Source organism: Myotis lucifugus, unplaced genomic scaffold, assembly GCF_000147115.1.
Source record: "Myotis lucifugus unplaced genomic scaffold, Myoluc2.0 scaffold_162, whole genome shotgun sequence".
NCBI classification, from domain to species: domain Eukaryota; kingdom Metazoa; phylum Chordata; class Mammalia; order Chiroptera; family Vespertilionidae; genus Myotis; species Myotis lucifugus.
In genome coordinates this window covers 1740667-1756394 of record NW_005871210.1, presented here as the reverse complement: position 1 = coordinate 1756394, position 15728 = coordinate 1740667, and the positions used below count along the sequence as shown (strand labels likewise).

The window sequence follows — 15728 nt, the reverse complement described above, 5'->3', positions numbered from 1 at the left end:
AGGTTCAGCATCTAAGTGTCCTCAGGTGTATTTGGCCAGAACGTGCAGGCACTTGGTTTTCTCTGGGCCTAAGTTCTTGCTGGTCCTGCAAGCCAAGAGTGGTGGCTGTGGCAGAGATGTAAGAACTGGGGGATGGCAGCGGAGGGACCCGTCTCCACCCCTCCTGTCTCCCAGGCACACACTGCTTGAGTCACCAGCTCTGCCCTTCTGTGTCCCCCTCCAAAACCTTTCACAGGTGTTAGGCCATATCACTTTTAAAACAGCTCTGCACAGAAGACAGGTGGTTATTTGTACCCTTCTGTTACAGAGGGAAAGGAGGCTCAGATATTTGCCAAGTGCCCAGAATCTCAGGGGGAAAAAGGCAGAGTAAGCACAAGGCTCAAGATAAAAATAAATTCTTGCTCCAGTTCTCCATCCTCTGCACCTCCGGGATTATTTGCTTTTTTCCTTGAGTTTCCATATATTGAGCATGTGCTCAAGTGGTTTTCCCTGGAACGGCGGCCTGTTTCTCTGGAAAGACTCTTCAGCTGTGGTGCACGCGTCCTGCGGAGATGAGCACGTATCTGCGGGAAGAGTCTAGAACAGTGGTTCTCAACCTTCCTGATGCCGCGACCCTTTAATACAGTTCCTCATGCTGTGGTGACCCCCAACCATAAAATTATTTTCGTTGCTACTTCATAACTGCAATTTTGCTACTGTTATGAATCCTAATGTAAATATCTGATATGCAGGATGTATTTTCATTGTTACAAATTGAACATAATTAAAGCATAGTGATTAATCACAAAAACAATATGTAATTATATATGTGTTTTCTGATGGTCTTAGGCGACCCCTGTGAAAGGGTCGTTCGACCCCCAAAGGGGTCGAGACCCACAGGTTGAGAACCGCTGGTCTAGAACATCAGAGAAGTGGAGACCCTGGGCCCAAATGCTTGATTTCACAGATGTGGCACTGAGTCCCAGAGAAGTCAGGCCACTTGCCCAAGGTCATATAGCTAGTTCTCAGCAAAATCAGTGGTGCAGCTTCCCAGTCTGATGCCCTCCGGTTTCCACCAGACCTCGTGACCCCGCTCTGTAGGGCCCTTGGTTCTGTCACCCGAGGAGAGGGAGGTAGAGACAACTGGGAGGGCAGGAAGCAGTTGGTTTGTGTCAGTCACAGCTGCTCATTTGGCCGCGCCTGCCTCTTGCTCCTTCACCCCATCTCTCTGTCTCCGTTTTCCCAGCCCCGAGCCAGCAACCTTGTCTGCCTCCTGGCTGGAGGGCCGGGGTTTGCGAGCCAGGGGTTCTCTGTTCATTGTAATGAGGCCGAGGGGGTCCTTCCCACCCTGGGAGACAGCTTGCTCGGGTGGGCTGGAGAGCAGGCACTCCAAAGGGGGGGAAGTAGGGGGTGGGAACCATGGAACTGGGTTAATTCTGCGGATCCAGGGACTGGGAAATAAATCATGTTTTAAAAAGACTTAAAAAAAAATAAAAAGACAGGCTCATTGCTGGTTCGCTTCCCATTTTCCTTTGGAGAGAGAAGGAAAGACCTGCTTGTGGGGATGGGGGGACATGGCATGAGCTCAGGCTGTGCACTTATCAGGGGCTCAGTCTCCTGTCCATCCCCCCGTCTGCCCAAATGCCCAAACCCCAAGGCCTAGAAGGGTATAAGATCCTTCGAGATGATCCTTTTTTTTTTTTTTTACCTTTATTTCCTTGAGATGATTCTTGAAAAAATTTTCCTAGCAGCCAAGACCTTGTGGGCATTTAGTCTCTGTGAGCCGAGGGTCCCCACTTCTCTCTCTTAGGGTTTTGGGCCATTCCCCCTCTCTAATAGCCCTCATCTTCTGGCATAGGGGTTGACAAATCACTGCCCACAGGCCATGCCCAGCCCAACAGATGGCTTTGTCAATAAAGTTTTATTGGCACACTGCCCACTCACAGGGTTGAGTAATCTCGACAGAGACCACATGGCCCACAAAGCCTAAAACATTGATTCTCTGGCCCTTTACAGAAACCGTTTGTCAACTCCTAGTCAACTCCCAGGCCAAATCATTTCCCTTGGCTCACTGAAAGGGGCTAGCACTTCCCAAAAGGTTTCCTTCTGGAGATCCCGAAAGAAACCAAAAAGGGAGGTGTGCCCAATGAGGTCAGCAGAGATGGGGAGAGATGGGGTAACCTCTGGCTGGGTGGGGACACTGTATTAGCTGTGGGACTTCAGGCAAGTTAGTTAACCTCTCTAGTTCATTTTTCCCACCTGAAAAATGGAGAGAAGACCGTATCATTGTAGGTTTATTGTGAAAAACAAATGAGCTCTATATGTCAGTGCTCAGCACGATGCTTGGTGTACAGTACATGATGTGTAAATGTTTGCTGCTGTTACGATTATGATTACTGTCTGTCACTGGGTCAGGCAGCAGTGCTGGCCAGTGCTGGTGGGCAGAACAAGGTTTTTATCTCAGTGTTTGTATGAGGGTGCATGTAGGGTTTGTATCTCAACTTGCATCTCAACATTTCCTTCTCACTGTCCCTACTGCAGCCAACGCTATGCTCCTTGCAGCGATGAACAGTTCAGCAGAGAAAGCCCCAGCCAGAGTATTCCCAGACCTGCTTCCATTTCTGGCTCTGCCACTCTGTGCTTGTGGGAACTTGGGCTGGTTACTTCCCTTGTCCGAACTCATTTTCCTCCCCTGTAAAATGGGGTGGAATATGCATACCCACCTCAAGGGATTGTTGTGGAGAGTAAATGAGCCATTATATACCACGGTGGATGGTCCATGTTTATTACATGTTGATTTGCTAGAAATGTTCATACCATTGGTTAGGCTAAGAGCTTTCTGCCTCATAATCTATATATATAAAAGCCTAAGCGACCGAACCACCAGTGGATCGGTCGCTATGACGCACACTGACCACCAGGGGCAGACGCTCAATGCAGGAGCTGCCCCCTGGTGGTCAGTGTGCTCCCACAACGGGAGCACCGCTCAGCGAGCTTACCGAGCAGTGGCGGTGGCAGGTGCAGCGGGGCTGGGATGAGTGAAGCAGCGCGGGCTCCTCCCCGGCCACCTGCTGCTTCATGCACTACTACACCCCTCAGGTATACCACCTGCCAGCAGTCCGACATCCCCTGAGGGGTCCTGGGTTGTGAGGGTGCAGGCCAGGATGAGGGACCCCACCGGTGCCCAAATTCATGCACCAGGCCTCTAGTGTTATTATATCACGCCTCAGGATCTTACGTTCTTTTAGGTGCTTTGACTTTGCTTCTCCCTCTTGGCAGGAGGAAACTTTTAACCTCATTTCACAGATGAGGAAACAGGCCCAGATCAGACATGGCTTCTGTGCCTGAAAAAGGGCCCTCATCTCTTCTGGTCACTAAAGGTCCCTGTTCTGGGTTGGATTTGAGGTGTGAGACTCTAAAATGAGGCGTCCTCCCATTCCGCCAGCGCCTGTCTGTCTTCCTCAGGGGGTGGATCTGAGGCAAGGGCTAGAGAAGACATCCAAGCCAGTGGTGTGGTGCCCCACGCCTAGACACTGGCCATGGGCTCTCCAACCCTGAGGTTTGAATTCCAGATTCAGGCTGCTGAGCCTGCTGGCCTGGTGAGGATCCTTGGAGCCACCAAGCCCTGTGGGGCCAGCCACCCACAGGGCCAAAGACAAAGGTCCAGGCTGCCTTCTCCAGGGCAGTAATAACCCAGCCCACGGGCCCTGTTCCAAGCAAGGATTGTGTGGGCTTCTCCGTGCTCCAAAGGATGCCTGCGTTTCGGCAGACACCTCATTATCCCGGTCCCAGCCGGCCTCTGCCTCTGTAATCACTCTGGCCAGCCCACGCCCAGCAGCCAGCCCAGGGCCAGGAAATCACTCCCCTCCCCTCCCCCGCCTTCCGCCAGCTGCTCTACGGGTGCCTGCAGCCACTCACCCGGTGGACCTCCTGCCTGCCTAACGGTTCTCTCTCCTCTGATTCTCTTCTCCCACTGCTGCCTGCTCTCGGGGACTCGGAAGTGTGGCTCTCCAGCTGGGCTGAGTCTCCCAAAAAGGACGTGACAGGTACTGCCCAGGGTGCATGCGAGTGCATGTGTGTGAACATGTGCGTCCCAGGCATCCGCGTGTGGGAGCCAGTGCTGCCGGCCCTTTGCCGCATGCTTCCCTGAGCGACGCAGCAGCCTTCTGTTGGTTCGCCCGGCATCCTCTCTGCCTCCTCCACTGCCTGTACTCTGCCTGCCTTTCGACCCTGTTAGGTCTCAGATCCGGCCTCGGAGGCTTCTGATGGGCAGCGACCGCATAGCTCAGTGTGTAGCAAATGCACTTTGGACCCAGAGTGTGTGGGTTTGAACCCCAGCTCTGCTGCGTCCTGGGCTGTGCTGCCTTGGCGGGGTTCGGTGACCACCCTAAGTGGATGCAGTGCCACCTCCTGGGGAGCCTGGCACTCCGAGAGTCCCCCATCATCATCTTCAACAATTAACTCAATTGGCCGTCCCTGTGAAATGGGCCAGCCCAGGGTTACTAATCTCACTCCAGGCAGCTAACCTGAGGCAGGAGCGGAAGCCTGGCTCCCAGTGGTCCGCACTGAGGGCGCAGGGAGCTGCTGCAGGAAGTGGGGAGGCCTGTGACTGCGGCGGGGTGACGGGGGTCACAGCCCCGGGGCCCCAGGGATGCAGAGCCTCCGGAGGCTTTCCAGGCTGTGGGCTACCTGGCCCGGGATGGCCTCAGAGACTTGGGCCTGTGCCCTGTGTCTGTCCGGGCAGAGCTGGGCCTTGCCTGTAGTCTTTGATCTTACTGGCTAGTGGCAGGCAGAGGGTGGGATTTGCAGAAGGCTTTTCCAGGAGCCCCTCCATTTCTGAGAGTGCTACCTGACACTCCCCCCAATTTCCCCTTACACCTCCCCCCCTTCCTCATCCTCCGCTTCCTCGGCCCAAACCTGAGAGCAGAGGTTCAGGCTTGGAGATCGTGGAACAGGCAGAGGGTCAGAGGTCAGAGGGAGCTGGGCCAGCCCCAGGGGTCAGAGCCCCAGGCTCAGCCCCTCCCTCCACAGCTGTGGGCAGGGAATAGGAGGTGGACATCTGTGAGGGGGGACCCAAGGGGAAGGCAGCAGTCAGGAGGGCCCCTCGCCTGTCCCAAGCCCCTTGCAGTCATCCTCCTGGTGTTGCCTGTGACGAGGGCCTGGGCCTGAGCTAATCACTGGGCTCCTGTCCCTTTTTCCCCTCTCCTCGAGCCAGTGAGCCCGAGCCCACTTGGCCCACAACAATACATTTTATTCACCAAACGTATAGCCTGGCCGCCCGAGGGCCTGTGGAGAAGCCGCAGGCCGAGTCCGGCTGGGAGGAACCAGTGGTGAGGGGAGGGACTGGAGGGACCTTGGTAGGATGTCCAGGGTTTGGGGGGGCCATGGAGAGTTTGGGGAGCTTGGGGCAGGGGCCACCACAAGGCTTGGCTTCTTAGAGTGAGCCCAGCTGTTGGGAGAGAGAGGCTGTGGTGGGCGGGGGGTGGGGGGGTGGGGAGACCAGCCAGACTGGAATCCAGGGTCAGAATCCTGGGTAGGTCGCCAGGTCTCTCTGGGCTTGGTTTCCCCACCTGGAATGTGGGAGTGTTTGATGAGACAGAAAACTCAGCGGGAGGTAAGGTCTTCGGGTTGCTTCGCCTGGTATCCCCCCAGAGTGGGCCTGGAGGCCCTGATCCGGCTCTACAGGGCCTGTGGCCTGCCGAGAGGCCAGTCCCAGAGGGTCACGTTTGCAGAGACGCAGCCTCGGCCACCCTTCTCCTGGCCCCTGTGGCCCTTGCTCTGAGCTGCCTGCTGGTTCTGAGGCTGCCAAGGAACCTAAACCCTTCCTGCTCCTCCCCCAATTTCCCACTTCTGTTTGCTTTATAAGCACTGTTTACAGTTTACATAGGGCATTAACCCTGTCACCTTATGTCATGCCCGGAGCAACCCCATGGGACAGGTACTGTTTCTGTGTCTGTTTACAGATGAGGAAGTTAAAGCTCAGAGAGCTTAAGTGTCCTCCCCGGGGTTACAGAGCCAGTAGGGGCAAGGCAGGACTGGACCTCAGACCCTTAGATTCCTTATGCTTTTGTGTCATAAATCTCGGGTAATTATTGTGTCCAGTGCCGTGTCGTATGGCACCCGTCCTGGGGCATCGACTCTCAACAGAGAGACTTTTGTCTGAAGCACGAGGTCTGGTTGGGCCACATGTCACACAAAAGATTCAGTGCAGGACAGGAGCAAGCACTACGGCGAGAGCGATCGGGCGACTCCTGGAGGCAGAGATGGTTGGGGAGCATCGGGGTTGGTAGGAAGAAGGGCATTCCAGGCGGGGGGTGAGGGGCAGGGGAAGGGGGGACCGGGACAGCTACAGCAAAGGCTTGGAAGGAAGAACCTGCGTAGAGCAGTGTGGCTGGCACAGAGCGATGCCCGAGGCACGTGTGTGGAATGATGAATGTTGCCTGGAACAGGACGGTTGTGTGTCAGGGAACTTGAGGAGCTCACATTGTCAAGAAAGACTGAACTTGAGTTTGGCCTTTCTTCTATAAGCCACAGGGACCCACTGGAGCAGGGGGTTGACTTGGCAAAAGCCTTGTTAAGAAGTTTAAATTGGCAGCCAAGACCGGGCAGGAGCCAGCGGTCCCTCCAGGTGGCAGTCGGAGGAGTGCAGATGTGAGGCGAGGGTAGGGCAGGGCTCTGGGGAAGGCACAAGGGCCCATCCCTGGATGAGGCTCTTACAAAGCCCCCTTCCAACCGGGAGGGGCTCTCCTCTCCAAAGGGGTCCACCCTCCAAGTCTCTGCCAAACACTTTGCATCTGAAGACAGGAGTCTCCCTCCACCGCCTCTCCTCCTCTCTGGGGCCAAGCCCTGCAACCCCTGATTTTCCAGGCCTTGGTTGGGAGGAGAGCCAGCCTCTGTGGGATGACATCACCCACCGACCCGCCTGCCGAGTAGTTTCTCATCTGGATACCTGCTCCCAGCTCACGCCCACCCGGGCAGCCCTGGGCAGGCAACACCCTGAGAGGCAGCTGCCAGAGCGAGCAAGCTGGGAGCCAGCATGTGCTGGGGGAGGGCAGCCAGGAGCACAGTGTCTGTGTGTCCATCTGTCCATCCCCCAGCCTTTGGAGTAGCCTCCAAGAAGTGCCACCGCCTGTCTTGTGTGCTCTGGAATGTCTAGAGAGCATTTCCTTACCCTTTCTACCTGTACCCGAGTGTCAGTCTTCAGGAAGCTCCGGCCAGTATTCCAAGGGGCTGGGGGAAGGAGTATGTAGATTTTTCCCCTCTTTGAAACCTTGTCTCAGGTTTCCTTGGCTTCGATTAAAATGAGCTGATGACTCTCCATTCCCCAGCACCCCTGCTTGTCCTCTCTGGCAGCGTCTGACCACTTGCTCCTCTGTGCCTTTGCTCCCTTCCACAGTTTAGTTGTCTAGTTTCCCCGAATTTCAGAAGCGAGGCCCTGCCTGGTGTATCTGTATTGGCTCAGAACAAACCAGTAAGTCACTTTGTTCATCTGTCTGCCTGTTCATTCATTTCATTCATTTCACAAACACTTACTGAGCGCCAGCCCCCTAAGTGGACACTGTGGTCTGCTCAATAGATGCAGCAGGAATCAACGTCTTTATTAAGCACCGACTGTGTGCCAGGTGTCCGGGACAGGATGAGGCGGGCCCTTCCTTGGAAACCAGGGGTCGGGGTCTCTCTGGAGGCCAGGCACAGCGCACACGTTCAGAACACAAGCACCAGTGTTAGGTGGGCTTGGATTCAATCCCAGCCATATGACCTCAGGAAAAGTGCTTACTCTCATGAGCCTCAGTCTGCCTGTGCGTGAAATGGGGCTGTAACAAGACCTGCCACATAGGGTTGTTACGAGGATCCAATCAGACAGCGAGATGATGCGGTTGGCACCTGGCATAGTGCTGCCCACGAGTGAGCAGTAACGAGGCTCCTGGTTAATCCTTGGTGTGATCCAGGTGCTCTCGGGAGTTGGAAGCTCTCTAACCTGCGGCTGGGGAGCTAGCTCCTCTTCTGTTTGTATCTTGAGTTGACACAAACTGGAAAGGGAGCCCCACTTTGTGATGGATGCTCTTAGCCCCAGAAGCACCGGTGTCCCCCAGGGGCCCGATGGGAGGTAGTCTCTTGTCAGCACTGTGCCCAGCACTGCCTCTGTCCTGCTGGCCGTGTCTGAGCACAGAGCCAGGCTGGCCCTGCTGCCTAGCTGTTGGTTGCATTTCTGCCTGAAATACAATCCTGGCTTTGGAGGGGTTGCCTGGATTAGGGTCCCTTCTGGGTCTTCGTTGGGCTGAGCTGGAGTTGCAGGATCCCGGGAGAAAACTGTCAGGGGCAGTGGGTTTCTTTCCCTTTTGTGGCCCTAGGTTGGGCACATCCTCCGCCACCAACGACCCAAGGTGTGTCTAAAATATACCCCAGACCACTTAAATCTGGGTCTCTGGGGGTGGGACCCCGGCATCTGTATTCTTTAAAAGCTCCCTGGGCGGTTTTGTGAGACCAAGTCAAGGATCTCCATGCTAGAAGAATGGGATGCCTGGAAACAGAAATCAGGCCGTCCTGTAATGGAAAGAGAAATGGGCTTGAGCCTAAAACAGTGAATTTGGTTCTCTCTTCAGCGGCTATGTGAGTGGGGACGAGCCTCTTGGCTTCTCTGGGCCTCTGAGTTGTCTTTTGCGAAATGGGAAGGTAAGGAGGTGGTTGTTAGGATAACTTGGGACGGCGTACGTGCCTGGCACAGAATGTTGGCAGGTTGGACTCAAGCACAGAGGGAACGTGGCCGCAGGCTGAAGCACCGAGGGGGCTGTGGAGCCTGGGAAGCCTCGCAGCGGGTGGTGCACAGCGGCAGCCGTCCAGGAGGCTGGCGTCTGTATAGAGCGGTAGACGCATAGCTGAAGGTGCTGGGAATTCCTGTAGGTTCGGGAGGGCCTCCTGTGGGAGGCGGCCAGTGGGTCTCTGGTTTGTGGACCCTCTGAGCTCCTTGTGGCATACAATGTCTTAGGTGTTTTGTGCCCCCTCCACCCCAGTGATGGTGGTGGTAATAGTGAAGCAGCACAGAGAGGTGTCAGCAGCATGTCCGGTGCCGCACACCAGTAAACTGAGGTGGGCACGCAGTATGTCCACCTCCTGGTTCCGTGTTTGCTTAATGAATGTTTGCCTAAATGGCTGAGGAGGACAGAGAAGTTGTTTGCTGCTGGGGAGCCTGCCTTCCTGCTAAGCCCCACCTTTGACCCCCTCGAGCTCCACGAAACTGCCAGGAGAGGGCAGCTGGAGGCTTCTAGGAGCCTGACCACACGCCCCAGCGCTTCAAGGCTGAGGGAGACTGAGTCAGTCTCCATGTGGCCGGTGGGCAGCAGCCTGGCCAGACCAGTGCCCCTCTGGAAGCAGGTCTGGGAGAGCCGGCCTGAGGCTGCTCCGTGCGTGCCAGGCCCTGGGCTTGGTGGCAGCACCCTGGTGAGCCCAAGGGGTAGGCCAGGAGCCGAACTCAAGGAAAAGTTGGGGAGGGGGGGGCGGGCTGGGCTGGCCTGCCGCTGGCTTTCTTCTTGGGTTTCAAGTAAACAGTCTCGGCCCTCCTCCCCCTCCCCTGCCTCCACCCCCGGCTCCTCATTCGATGGGTCTCATGTGTTTCTATTTAAGGGTTGCGAGTAAACCCCAGTGATTGGCGGCCTCAAACCCTCTTGACTTCTCGCCTGGGCCCGGGCTGTGGAGACCGTCTCTCCCGCTCTCTCCCTCTCCCTCCTGAGGGGAGGACTGCTGACTCTCTCTCTCTCTCTGGGTTTACAGGGGCCGGGGGAGAGGCAGGAGCCCTCCTCCTCGCCTTGCCTTTCTCTCTCTCTCTCTCCTCCGCTCTGGCTTCAGCCCTCATGGGCCGCCCACCCGCCGCCCTCCCCTCACGCCCTTGTCGCCGAGGGGTCTGGAGAGACCGCGTCCGCCCCAGGCCTCTCCTCTGCCTCCCGCGTGCCGGGCTGTGACTAACTCATCGCAGCAGCAGGCTTTCCCTTTGAGTTGCCTTGGCCTCCGTCTCTGTCCCTCTCTGTCTGTCTCTCTCCTGCCCCCACCCTCCCTCCGCCCCCTGGCTCCCCATGTCCCCCGGCCCCCGCGGTGCAGCGGGCCGGTGTGGGGCCTTGCTATATGGCCTGTCCTTGGGGCCCAGCGAGCTGCGAACCCTGGCTGCGGGCAGCCCCTCGGAGCGGCGCTGGCGACAGAGCAGCCTCCCCCGAGGCCGATGGACAGGGGGCGCCCCGGCCGCGGGGCCATGGCTGGCCGCTGGCTCACCGCGTGCTTTCTGCCCTCGCCAGGTGCCGACACCAGCGCCGAGCCCATGATCCTGGAACAGTACGTGGTGGTGTCCAACTATAAGAAGCAGGAGAACTCGGAGCTGAGCCTCCAGGCCGGGGAGGTGGTGGATGTCATCGAGAAGAACGAAAGCGGTGAGTGCCCCGGCCGCCCGCTCGGGGGTCCAGCCGGCTCCTCGGGTGGACTGGACGGCTGGTTTTGTTCCCTGCCTCCTCCCCCACCGCTGCAGCTATACGTTATTTCCATCTGGCGGGGAGAGGGCTGAAGAGGCTGAAGTTTCCCCTGTTGGTTTGGGCTGCAGGCCAGCAGTTTGCCTGGTGGTGGAAGAATGTGTCCACCGCTCGGGGTGATTAACCGGCTGTGTTAATGCAAGGCCGAGGTGGCAGCGTGGGTATAGCTATCGCCCCACGTTCAGGGTCCCCGTGTCCTCTGAGGTCCCTGGAGAGGGTAGCTCCCAGCCCAGAGGCACCCTACAGCAGCTTCCCCATGTAGGGTCTTCCTAGAAGCCAGGGTCCAGGCAGGGGTGGGGGAAGGCAGGCCATGACATCACTGTGGGTCCAGGGTCCTGGGCCCCTGGTGTGTTGTCTGAGGAAAGGCCAGGCCTGGGGGGGTTGGCTGGTGTCTGGGCAGTGAGCTGACTGCCCCCTGCCGAGCTGAAGGCTGCCAGGACCTGGGAAGAAGGCCCAGACAGAGGGATGAAGCCAGGTCCCGGGGCCAGGGAGGGTCCTGCAGCAGCCGCCCTGTCACTGGGAGCTGAGGCTTTGTCTTGTCTAGGGCTGTCCAGGGCGCTGCTGGTTCCAAGGTTCTCTCCAAGTGGACCAAGTGCCTCAGTGCCCTTAGCGGCAGGAGCCTCAGTAGGTGGGGAGAGGAGTCCAGTTTGAGTGCGGCCCCTGCAGGACCGCGGGCGACTCTGGCCCAGGACATTGAGCAGCCGCTTGCCCGGGGTCTGCGGGACTTGAGTTGGTTCCTGGGGTGTGTTTTGGTTTCGGTTTGCTGTGAGGGAAGGCCCGTGCACAGCAGCCTCTCTGGGCTGTGTGTGGAGGATCCTCCCAGAGGGGTGGCGCCTGCTCTCCTTTTCCCTCCCTGCTCATTTCCCTCCCGATATTTTGAGCTCTGAAAGGAAGGCAGACCCAAGGATGACTGTGCCCATCCTACAGATGAACTGGCTCACAGAAAAGCTGAGGGGAAGTGAGTCAGCTGAGGTCAAAAGCAGAACAGAACAGGAATGTTCCTGGGCCCCTGATTTCTATGCTGGTGGGCAGCAAGTAGCCGTGGAGATGCTAAGGAAATCCCAGCCGACCGCCTGGGGGAGGTGAGCTTAGGCTGTGATGCCAAACGTAGGCCTGACCCTCCTGGGTTTGGGGTCTTCGAAGCCTGTTCCCCTCTCAGAGACCTCAGGCTCTACCTTTGTGCCTGGAGTCACCACCAAGGTAGATGGCAGCAGTGGTCCCCTCAGCAGAGCCACGTCCTGAGTGTAAGGCCTGGGGCCTCACCCCGTGTGCCCCCACGGGTCCTCCTGCACAGCGTTGCCTGCAGCCTTTGTTCTGGTACCAGTCCTAACTCCTGCCCCCCAGGAGGCTGCATGGTCACCGCGACCTGGCTCTGGGAACCCTATGCACCCAACGCAGGAGATCTCTGCTGGTGGAACTGGAGACACCAGCTGGGGAGAAAGATGTTTGTTTTGGAGCTTGCTCCAAAGAAAGGCAGGCCCATTTCTCCGTATAAGGTCAAGTCTGCTCAGAAGCAGAGTTCTGGCTTAGGGACCCTTCTGCCACCTCGCTGCCTTGGAGCAGCAGGAGGAGTGGGTACCAGCCACTGGCCAGGACGCCCTGATTCTCAGGGAGGGTGTCCTCTGCCTTCCCATCAACCTAGGATCCTGGGAACACATGGAGTCCTGCCTAGGAGTGGAGAAGGAAGTGCCTTGACAAAGTGGGGGTTCTATGTTAGATCTGGGAAAGCCTAGAGGCACCTCCTCTTCTAAGGGGTCCAGATGGCTGTTTGAGGGGGCTCAGGCAGCCTGACTCCCCAGAGCAGCCGAGTCTGGCACACAGACCCTCTGAGGGAGCTGCTGTCCCTGGAAGCCCACCACCTGCTCCTGGCTGGGTAGCTTCAAGTCCCTTGATCCCTCTGGGCCTCAGTTGTCCCTTCTGTAAATTGGACATAATCTGGTGACTGCTTGGGGCCAGGGCCTAGAGGAGATGAGCTCCCTGAGCCCTCTCCCATGTCTGAACTCCGTGGCTGGGAGACTCCATGGGGCCCTGGGGGTCAGCTGGGAGAGCCTTTCGGAATGTGGCTTTTCCACTCCTCTGCAAGTTTTGTACCTTTATCCTTGGTGGAGACAGCTGCTCAGCAGCCAATGTTTACACAGGGACCTTGCAGTGCTGTGTTTACCATGTAAACCCACACTCTCTGTTGCCATAAAACCAGGAGGCCTGGCCCTGGCTGGATGGCTCAGTTGGTTGGAGCATCATCCCGCACACCAAAAGGGTGTGGGTTCCATTTCCTGTCAGGGCACATGTCTAGGTTGTGGGTTCAATCCTCCGTCAGGACACATACGGGAGGCAACCAATCAATGTGTCTCTTTCTCTCCCTAAAAATCAGTGAAAGCATATCCTCGGGTGAGGGTTGTGGGGGAAAAAAGCCAGGCAGCCTGGACTGTAGACCGGCTTCACCAGAGAAACTGAGTGGGTGGAGGGAGAAAGGAAGAGGGCCAAGCTGCAGATCCTCTGGTGGGTGGTTTCCCAGATCAAGGGAGCTGCGCGTCTGATGGTGGGAGAGGGGAGGTGTGCTGTGCACCCTGCAAGCTGGCTTTGGAAGGAGTGGTGAGTGAGGCTTTTGAACTCAGGAACAAAGACCCAATTGTGACGCCTTTGACCTTGGGACTTGGTGGGTGTGTTGAGGCATTTCCACTTGAATTGTTAGGGCAGCAGTCCCAGTTAGCACCAGTCCTGCTCCCCAGCCCTCGCCTTGCCCACAGGGAGCCAGGACTCTGCCTGTGTCCCCTTCTGGCTGGGCTGGAAGTCCCTTGACCAGAATGTCCATAGACGGATCCAGCCACCTCTGGTTTTACCTGCTCATCAGAGCCCTCTGCCTGGGGCCTTAGCCACCAAGCATTTTGGTGGTGTGGTTGTGCCAGTGCTCTGTAAACTTATTGGTCTAAAGAGAGATGTGTCTGGAAGATAATCAAGAGTTAGTAAACAGTAAAAACCAGGTTTCAGGCCATGCACTTCACATGTATCATTTTACTGCAACGTGGAAAGAACCCATGAAGTAGAAGGTACTTTAACCATTTCATGGCTAAAGTAACGGACTAAAAGGTTGTCATTTCCCTAGAGTCCAATGGCTGAGATCTCTCCCCTCTACAGAGGATGTGGGCGGAGGGTGAGAGTGGGCCGATCCTGGGCAGGCTCATCCCTGAGCTGCTGATGCTGCTGGTCAGGGAAAGACAAGGGCTGGTTGTGATGACCGCAAGGCGCCCTGCAGTTTCCTTGCGGAAGGATGCCTCTGTGTCCCTCCTTCCAGCATGGTGCTCGTAGGTAGTGGAAATCCATGTTGTTCATTGTTTCTTTGAACTTGGGGCAACAGCCAAGAGGATTAGAGGAGGAGGATGTATACTCAGCCCTGAGGAGAAGCCTATTCTAGGGAACAGAGGTGGACAGAAGTCAAAGACAGCCAAGCGAGACCTGAGTGGCGTCAGGGAAAACATTTCTGATCAAGCAGTGTGCCTGGGGCCCAGCCAGGGAAGGACTGTTTTTCTCCGTTGGTCAACAGGGACACATCTAGCTGAATGATTCAACGGCTTTGCTAGCTTTGCCAACCAGCAGGGCAGGCGTCCACCATTGTTGTCTTGTCTTTGGAAGCCCCTTCCCTCTTGACATAAACAGTGGCACCTGAGATGCTTCCTTTCTAGGACATTCTTATGCCTCAAAGGCCACATTGGCTTCACCTCCCAGCAGGCATAATCTGGTCTGCGTTCTGGCAGAGTGGTGGTGGCAAGGTCCCAGTTGCTCTGATTTCTGTGTTGAGCAGAGCTGCATGCAACGTTCCAGGATTGTTTCTTTCTCAGGACTAGGGGCCAAGGGAGGATGTGGGAATATGAGTCAACAGATGCTCATTCTTTTCCTGCCTCAGCTTTCCTTCTCTGGGTCTTTGCTTTTTCCCTGGCACCAGTGTGATAACACTGGGAGTTCTTAACTTCCTTGGAGAGCACATAGCTATAGGATCAAAGATAAAGGCATTGTGCTAGCAAGGAATTTTGAGCTCTGCTGGCCCATCAGGTGAGAAATTGTACAGGCAAGAAAACTAAGCCTTGGATAGATAGCCACTCAGACTTGCTCATTGTTGAAAAGATTATTGAAGACTAGAGGCATGGTGCACGAATTCTTGGGGTGGCCTGTGGAGATCAGGCCCAGCTCCCACCCCCAGCCCTGCAGCCCCGCTTGGCACCCCGCCTTGGCCTGGCACCGCCCTCTCACCTGCTCCACCATCCCACCATGGTCCTGCTCTCGTAGGGGCCCATCAGGGCGGCAGCACCTCCACTGCCGCCTGCTGCCAGCACCGTGTCACCAATGCTTGCTGTGTTCCACATCGCCCCCTGGTGGTCAGCGCACATCATAGTGAGCAGTTGAATTCCCGGTTGAACGACCACCTGAGGGGACAATTTGCATATTAGGCTTTTATTATATAGGTCACAGTGGTTCTCAACCTTCCTAATGCCGCGACCCTTTAATACAGTTCCTCATGTTGTGGTAACCCCCAACCATAAAATTATTTTCGTTGCTACTTCATAACTGTAATTTTGCTACTGTTATGAATCGTAATGTAAATATCTGATATGCAGGATGTATTTTCAGGGGTCATGACCCACAGGTTGAGAACTGCTGAAGGATAATTGAAAAGATGCAGGAAAATCTCACCAAATACATCCCAGCCTCACGGGGACTGGGAACCAGAAAGTCAACATGAGCCAAAGCAGCTACTCTTGTCTCTGTCTCTCTCAGGTACCATATAGATTTTAGGCCCAGCTTTGAACTTCTCCTAACTACAGATCAGCCTTCCTTCTCTTCCTGTTCACTCATAACAGCAGCCTGTCCTCCTGCTGTTGGTTTGTCAGAACTGGCTCTGTATGACTTTTCAGTGGAGGTCACCACCACCAATTTACAATGATTTCTGGTTCTTTGAGTTCAAAATTTGACATTTGAATCTGATTGGTTCCTGGCCAGCCAATGGATTGACAGACCTTAGACCAGGTGTCCAGTCCTGGACCAATCAGCTGTGTCCAGGAGAAGTGCCGTGGGGTATAAACATGACTTCCTGGCCAACTTCTTCAGCAGTGGGTGTTGGAAGGCAGGTTTTAAAGAAAGGAGATATAGAGGGGGTGAGGTACCCCAAAACATGTTGGCTGCAACTATTTTGCTTGTTTTGTCACTGTGTGTAGTGGAGAGAACAGGAGTTTTAATACTGGGTTT

The 15728-nt window shown here is 56.0% G+C and overlaps 1 protein-coding gene across 10 annotated transcripts in view; it reads left to right on the top strand.

Annotated features, from left to right (window-relative positions):
• Positions 1-9771: 9771 nt before the first annotated feature.
• SH3PXD2A (SH3 and PX domains 2A) overlaps positions 9772-15728 on the top strand; it is a 57460-nt gene continuing 51503 nt past the window's right edge. For all 10 annotated transcript variants that reach the window (XR_002830989.1, XR_002830985.1, XR_002830992.1 and 7 more), the window contains exon 1: positions 9772-10394. Coding sequence is in view for 2 of the 10 variants with exons in the window: in XM_023759803.1 (XP_023615571.1) it covers positions 10190-10394 (205 nt within the window). In the remaining 8 variants the exon portion in view is untranslated. The remainder of the gene's footprint in view (positions 10395-15728) is intronic.